Consider the following 7,769-nt stretch of genomic DNA (forward strand, 5'->3'; position numbering starts at 1 on the left):
TTCTGGACAGGCCTAAAAAAAACATTTTATAACCATTTTCACAAAAAATTGCAGATATTTTTTTTTCATTTTCGTGACACAAATACAGTGACCCCGGTCATGCCGAACTATCGACATTCTGGACAACCCTAAAAAAACATTTTAACCCTTTCACGCGTGAGTTCCAAATATCTCTAACGGTTGCCACAGCGTGAGTTTTTTTGTGCACGTGATGTTAGAATGTTCTCTCCATTCCAGAATGTGATTGTTACGTAACAGTGCATTTAATCCGCGCTGCCCTCAAACCAAAGCACGCAGACTGTTTTTATTTATAGGCTGTTTCAACTTCAATTTCAAATGATTTTCTAACAAGTTTTTATTTTCTAAGAACAGTTTGAATTTAGGTGTGTTCCGCCTCCTCAATCATTCACATAAAAATAGTCATTTTTACTTTTGCGGACAATTACATTTTTGGGACATTTCTGACCCGGACAAAATTCCCCAAGCACTTTCCAATTGTTTGTGCAGTTCAAGTCTGCAGACATTTGCTAATCTCCCGTCAGAAAAGGATCTGCACACGTGTTCACATTTTCCATCTGTTGCCCTCATTGTTTTCGTTACTAATAATAACTTTGGAAATGTGTGCGTTTCTATCAAAGTAAGTGCATTATTACATTGTAATAGTTTATGTATGTCGTTTCTATTGTAGCGTACTGTATGTATGGAGCATAATAGATTTGTGTATATTCTTTATAACCGCGGACACGTGAGGTAACGTTACTCATTTTATAACCTTTATGTTATATTCAATCGTGCTTAGGTAGCTAGCTACATTTTTCTATCAGCTCTGTAAAACAATGCTAATTGCGTCAGAGAAGTATTATCTTGTGTTGTATTTTGAAGCTACATGGCCTTATGACTCCCCTAGTGGCGCAGCGGTCAAAGGCACAGCACGGTGCTAGAGACGTCACTACAGACTCCCTGGTTCAAATCCATGCTGCGTTTCTAAGTAAGTGCCTTATTACGTTATAATAGTTTCTGTATGCCGTAGCGAGAATAATGTATACTTCTTATAAGCGAGGGACGTTACTCATTTTATAACTTTTCATTTTAGTCATTTAGCAGACGCTCTTATCCAGAGCGACTTACAGTAGTGAATGAATACATTTCATACGTTTTTTTTTCTTCCGTACTGGCCCCCTGTGGGAATCGAACCCACAACCCTGGCGTTGCAAACACCATGCTCTACCAATTGAGCCATAGGGAGGCCCACCTTCATGGTGTTATATTCAATCGTGCTTAGGTAGCTAGCTACATTCTTCTATTAGCTCTGTAAAACAATGCTAGTTGCGTCGGAGAAGTATTAGCTTGTGTTGTATTTTGAAGCTACATGGCCTTATGACTCCCCTAGTGGCGCAGCGCTCAAAGGCACTGCATCTCAGTGCTAGAGGCATCACTACAGACACCCTGGTTCAAATCCAGGCTGTATCACAACTGGCTGTGATTGGGAGACCCATAGGGCAGCGCACAATTGGCCCAGCGTTGTCCGAGTTTGGCCGGTGTAGGCCATCATAGGTAAATAATAATTTGCTGTTAAATGACTTGCCTAGTTAAATAAAATAAAACATATGACCATGGTTTGTTTATTTGGTCTATTCAGCATGGCTCTGTTCTGCCCTGCCTTGCCCCCTTGTGGTGCTCAAAAGTTAGTTTCTTACTGTTATAACTCAAATCTGTGATTTTGTCAATGCAATAAACTATTTTTATAGCTGTGTTTATTATGTTATTTGTAATATTGTTTTATTGCTATATCCTTATATTGTATTCTAATTAATAATTCCTCTTTATTCTGTACTTTCAGAAACCACAAACAGTATTTGCCAATATCATAACTGGACATCTTTCGAGCTGAAGATTGAGGACAGCTTTTGTATGCTAACGTTCTCTCCTTAACAGTTTTACTGGATGGAAACACAGCAAGAAAACACATAGGCCAATATGTAATAGTCGTCTATTTTATTGAAGTATTGGTAGTTGGTTCAACAACAACTTGTTTTACTAGAGGACAAAAAATGTAATATGCATAACCCATATTTAATATTCATGCAGTGACTGAACAACAACTGCATTTCCACCCCCACCTCTAAAGGCATAGTATCATGGCAGGTCACCTGTCAAGTCACCTGTCAGGTCAGTCAGTCACTTATTGCTGCAGATGTGCTCAATAATGCTTGAGCATGTGATACTCCTCAAAGCATGGTGAAATACATAGAGGTGTATCACAAGCTAAACACATGTATTTTGTCATCTTCCTCTGCTTACGTCTCCTGGCGCCAGACAGGCAGACTTTGCAGTGCCTCCGTGTGCGACTACCTTGAGCAGCAGTTTGAGGGACTTTGCAGGGAAAATGCCGTGCAGTGAGGCGTAGGGGATTGTCTAAAGCAGGGCGACCCCCAGTGGAGGGGCGCCGAGGGGTGTGGTGCTCCTCCAACAGCTCTCTCATGAGGTTCTCTCTGTATTTTTGGTAGGTAATTACTTTACCTATGAGGGAGTGGGGAGGATGAGGAAAGTTAGAGGATGATGAGGCAGTGGGTAGGTTGGTGAGATATTGTCACTGTAATTGCATAATGGATTTGTATGTGAACTGTACATCCAATTACAAAAATACCTGTTTCAGTAATCATCTCACCTGTTAGTTGGCGGTGAACTATGCTGCCGTTGAGGACAGCAGTGTCGATCAGCTGGAAAAATATCTTCTTATACCACTTGGTCGTTTTCCGAGTGCATTCCACAAAGCTGTTTATCATGTCCGCCTTATCCACGGCCCCCATTTTGAGGTTATAGTCTAGCACACAATCTGGTTTTATCTTTCTCTCTCCCGTCAGGTGGTCCACCTTCCCTGTGGCCGACATGGTTGCTGTATGGACAGTGGAGAGGACATGGACGTCTCTTTTGTCATGCCACTTTACTGCCAGCTGTTGACCGTTCTCCTGGAACTCCACCTCCCCTCTCTGCATCTTCCTGCATCCGAATGCCGGCATCCCCTTCCTGTTCGACCTGACTGTGCCACAGGCCCCTGTGCTGTTGGAGAGCAGATGCTGGAAGAGTGTGGGACTGCTGTACCAATTGTCCACGTACAAAGTGTGTCCCTTGCCGAGATGAGGAGCCAGCATGGTCATCACCACGGACCCAGACACCCCAAGCCCCTCATAATGTTTGATGTCAGTGGTAGACCCTGTGTACACTATAATATCCAGGACATATCCTGTCTTCACGTCGCACATGACAAAGAACTTGACCCCAAACCTGTGCCTTTTGGAGGGAATATATTGACGGAACGCCAGCCTACCTTTCCATAACATCAGGGACTCATCAATGCATAGGTCCTTGTATGGCACAAAGACCCGACCAAATGCTGATGTCAGGCTGATAAGAACAATTCTTATTTTGTATAACGGGTCACTTAGGATGGCAGTAGCATTGTTGACGAAATGCAGGCATCGCAGCAGAATTAGGAAGCGGTCTTGGGAAAAGAGGGTGGCAAAGAAGGGAGTTGCAAACATAGGATCTGTGCTCCAGTAGTCTCTTAGGGAGTTCTTCTTTACTATCCCCATGAGGAGGACTGTCACCAGGAAGGTATACATTTCACTAATTGTGGTTGTCACCCATTTAGCGAGTTTCCCCCTCACTCCTGGCTCTCTCTTCTCCTGTAGCTCCAAGGCATAGCGATTGGTCTCCTGTACTATGTTTCCCACGAGCTCCTCTGTCAGAAACAACTTGAAGCACTCTGCCTCAGTTGGAAATGGCAAGGGGCGTTGCACTCCAGACTGGGACTCGTCAAAGCAAACAGCAGGGCCAGGAGGGGTGAAATGGCTGGCGGCCTTCCAGCTACCACAGAACTCTTGTACTTCATCCACTGTCGGTCTGCCTCCATCACCACCAGCATCTTCAAAGGGACCTGGTACTTCGTCAGTGGACAAGGGAACCTCAGATTCAGGGTTCTCAATGGCTACAAGGTTGGGGGCAGCTCCTCACTGTCACTGTCAGAATCTGATTCCTGACTTTCATACTCAGACTCATTGTCAGAATTTAAAAAATCTCCAGAATTTCCACATTTGTGAGTTGTCTCCTTTTGAAAGACATTGCTTTTGCTACAGCTTAGCTCACGAGCTACATACATAAACAACAACACTGAATGGCTCAGAGTGAGAGGGTACGTGATTGACTGCCGGCATGCGTCACTTGTATCAATAAATCACCATCAGAAAATGTTTTGTGTGGTAATTATTTGTGTATTTACTGTTTTATTCACATGTTTTCAATTCTAGGTGACAAATCATGCATTCCGATTCTTGCATAGATTGTAATGGGCACATATTATGTGTGTAAAATACTTATTTGAAGGTTATACTGATTATGATGAGCTAAGCTAATTCCAGCTATGTGTATGGAGCCATGTTTGTTGACATACAATGCATTCTGGGTTTCACGTAATCGTCTGACCAAAGATGTTATAACAAAATGAGGTGAGTAAGAGTTCACTCATTTTTTGAGGACTTCTGGAAAAGAATGGTGGGATGTGAACGACAGTAGACACACCCCTTCAACGTGCATACTATAAACAGACCGAACTCATCTTGTCTGTTATTATCTTCGGTTTCTGTGAGGAAAAAAATGCATGGCTGCGCGCTGAAACTAATCGTCGGATTACTTTCGATTTCTAGAAAGTGTTTTACTCAATTATTTTGATCAACGGTGAGCAAACCCGTGATGTGATTAATTGTAAATAGTAATTGCTATTAGCTAATTCATAGTGTAGTTTATGTCAGCTGAGAGTTAGAAAATATGACCGCTTGTGTTGCGTCAATCTTTCCTCAGCGCTAGGACAAATGTAGCCTACATTTTTCCGGTTAGGATGATTGTGTTATGCTATAGATACTTCTGTGAATATCTGAACATTGCATCAAAAAATAAACTGCTCACATTCTGGACATAACTTTGTAAGGACTGTGTTTGTGTAAATAGTTTCTGAAAAAAGTGTGGCCAGCTGCGCGCTGAAACTAATTGTCGGATTACTTTCAATAATTGTACATAGTAATTGCTATTAGCTAATTCATGGTATAGTTTACGTAAGGACTGTTTGTGTAAATAGTTTCTGAAAAAAGTGTGGCCAGCTCAAATGTTGATTGTTGCGTCATTCGAAACTGGCCGTTCTAAATGAGCATTCTAAATTAGTGTTCTAATCACACGGGGTGTGATCGTACGCTTCAGGGACCACTGTAGAACGATCACACCCCGTGTGATGGTACGTGTGAAAGGGTTAAAACGATTTTCACAAAAAATTGCAGATTTTTTTTTTCTTCATTTTCGTGACACAAAAACAGTGACCCCGGTCATGCCGAACTATCGACATTCTGGACAGGCCTAAAAAAACATTTTATAACCATTTTCACAAAAATTGCAGATATTTTTTTTCATTTTCGTGACACAAATACAGTGACCCCGGTCATGCCGAACTATCGACATTCTGGACAACCCTAAAAAAACATTTTAAAACCATTTTCACAAAAAAATTGCAGATTTTTTTTTTCTTCATTTTCGTGACACAAAAACAGTCACCCCGGTCATGCCGAATTATCGACATTCTGGACAGGCCTAAAAAAAACATTTTATAACCATTTTCACAAAAAAATGCAGATATTTTTTTTTCATTTTCGTGACACAAAAACAGTGACCCCGGTCATGCCGAACTATCGACATTCTGGACAGGCCTAAAAAAACATTTTAAAACCATTTTCACAAAAAAATGCAGATTTCTATTTTGTCCCTAAAAACGATGACTCAGATCATGCCGAAAAAGCTACATTCTGGACAGGCCTAAAAAAAAAATTAATAACCATTTTCACAAAAAATTGCTGATTTTTTTTTTTCATTTTCGTGACACAAAAACAGTGACCCCGATCATGCCGAACTATCGACATTCTGGACAGGCCTAAAAAAACATTTTAAAACCATTTTCACAAAAAATTGCAGATTTCTATTTTTGTCACCAAAAACGATGACTCCGATCATGCCGAACTAGCGACATTTTGGACAGGCCTAAAAAAAACATTTTATAACCATTTTCACCAAAAAATGCAGATATTTTTTTTCATTTTCGTGACACAAAAAGATTGACCCCGGTCATGCCGAACTATCGACATTCTGGACAGGCCTAAAAAACATTTTAAACCATTTTCACAAAAATTGCAGATTTCTAATTTGTCCCTAAAAACGATGACTCCGATCATGCCGAAAAAGCTACATTCTGGACAGGCCTAAAAAATTTTTTTTAAACCATTTTCACAAAAAATTGCAGATTTTTTTTTTTTCATTTTCGTGACACAAAAACAGTCACCCCGGTAATGCCGAACTATCGACATTCTGGACAGGCCTAAAAAAAACATTTTATAACCATTTTCACAAAAAATTGCAGATATTTTTTTTTCATTTTCGTGACACAAATACAGTGACCCCGGTCATGCCGAACTATCGACATTCTGGACAACCCTAAAAAAACATTTTAAAACCATTTTCACAAAAAATTGCAGATTTTTTTTTCTTCATTTTCGTGACACAAAAACAGTGACCCCGGTCATGCCGAAAAAGCTACATTCTGGACAGGCCTAAAAAAATTTTTTAAACCATTTTCACAAAAAATTGCAGATTTTTTTTTTTCATTTTCGTGACACAAAAACAGTGACCCCGATCATGCCGAACTATCGACATTCTGGACAGGCCTAAAAAAACATTTTAAAACCATTTTCACAAAAAATTGCAGATTTCTATTTTGTCCCTAAAAACGATGACTCCGATCATGCCGAAAAAGCTACATTCTGGACAGGCCTAAAAAAAAAATGTTAAACCATTTTCACAAAAAATTGCAGATTTTTTTTTTTTCATTTTCGTGACACAAAAACATTGACCCCGATCATGCCGAACTATCGACATTCTGGACAGGCCTAAAAAAACATTTTAAAACCATTTTCACAAAAAATTGCAGATTTTTTTTTTTTCATTTTCGTGACACAAAAACAGTCACCCCGGTCATGCCGAACTATCGACATTCTGGACAGGCCTAAAAAAACATTTTATAACCATTTTCACAAAAAATTGCAGATATTTTTTTTTCATTTTCGTGACACAAATACAGTGACCCCGGTCATGCCGAACTATCGACATTCTGGACAACCCTAAAAAAACATTTTAAAACCATTTTCACAAAAAAATTGCAGATTTTTTTTTTCTTCATTTTCGTGACACAAAAACAGTCACCCCGGTCATGCCGAACTATCGACATTCTGGACAGGCCTAAAAAAAACATTTTATAACCATTTTCACAAAAAATTGCAGATATTTTTTTTTCATTTTCGTGACACAAATACAGTGACCCCGGTCATGCCGAACTATCGACATTCTGGACAACCCTAAAAAAACATTTTAAAACGATTTTCACAAAAAATTGCAGATTTTTTTTTTCTTCATTTTCGTGACACAAAAACAGTGACCCCGGTCATGCCGAACTATCGACATTCTGGACAGGCCTAAAAAAAACATTTTATAACCATTTTCACAAAAAATTGCAGATATTTTTTTTTCATTTTCGTGACACAAAAACAGTGACCCCGGTCATGCCGAACTATCGACATTCTGGACAGGCCTAAAAAAACATTTTAAAACTTTTTTCACAAAAAATTGCAGATTTTTTTTTCTTCATTTTCGTGACACAAAAACAGTGACCCCGGTCATGC

At 39.7% G+C, this 7,769-nt stretch overlaps 1 protein-coding gene and 1 long non-coding RNA gene across 4 annotated transcripts; one reads left to right on the forward strand and one right to left on the reverse strand.

The window, feature by feature from the left end:
- The first annotated feature begins 269 nt into the window (after nt 1-269).
- On the forward strand, nt 270-3,153 carry LOC106568659 (uncharacterized). Of its 3 annotated transcripts, XR_006765818.1 has the most exons (6): nt 270-637; nt 908-988; nt 1,841-1,979; nt 2,089-2,169; nt 2,321-2,503; nt 2,865-3,153. It is a non-coding gene; the product is annotated as an uncharacterized lncRNA (long non-coding RNA). The 3 variants fall into 3 exon arrangements; XR_001320368.2 differs by having other exon boundaries at nt 2,089-2,503; XR_001320369.2 differs by having other exon boundaries at nt 2,129-2,503.
- On the reverse strand, nt 2,201-3,341 carry LOC123735915 (piggyBac transposable element-derived protein 4-like). The gene is made up of 2 exons (XM_045713076.1): nt 2,669-3,341; nt 2,201-2,520 (listed from the first exon to the last, which is right to left on the reverse strand). Exons 1-2 carry the CDS (start codon nt 3,339-3,341, stop codon nt 2,201-2,203), a joined length of 993 nt encoding a protein of 330 aa, XP_045569032.1.
- Nucleotides 3,342-7,769: the final 4,428 nt, after the last annotated feature.

The sequence above is a fragment of the Salmo salar genome, unplaced genomic scaffold (assembly GCF_905237065.1).
Source record: "Salmo salar unplaced genomic scaffold, Ssal_v3.1, whole genome shotgun sequence".
NCBI classification, from domain to species: domain Eukaryota; kingdom Metazoa; phylum Chordata; class Actinopteri; order Salmoniformes; family Salmonidae; genus Salmo; species Salmo salar.

Bases quoted from the DNA above. Each gene is read 5' to 3' on its own strand.
- LOC123735915 (XM_045713076.1), bottom strand. From the start codon at position 3,341: ATGTTATGGAAAGGTAGGCTGGCGTTCCGTCAATATATTCCCTCCAAA. The intron at 2,521-2,668 runs GTGAGATGATTA...ACTCCCTCATAG, and splicing joins AGTTCACCGCCAACTAACAG to GTAAAGTAATTACCTACCAA.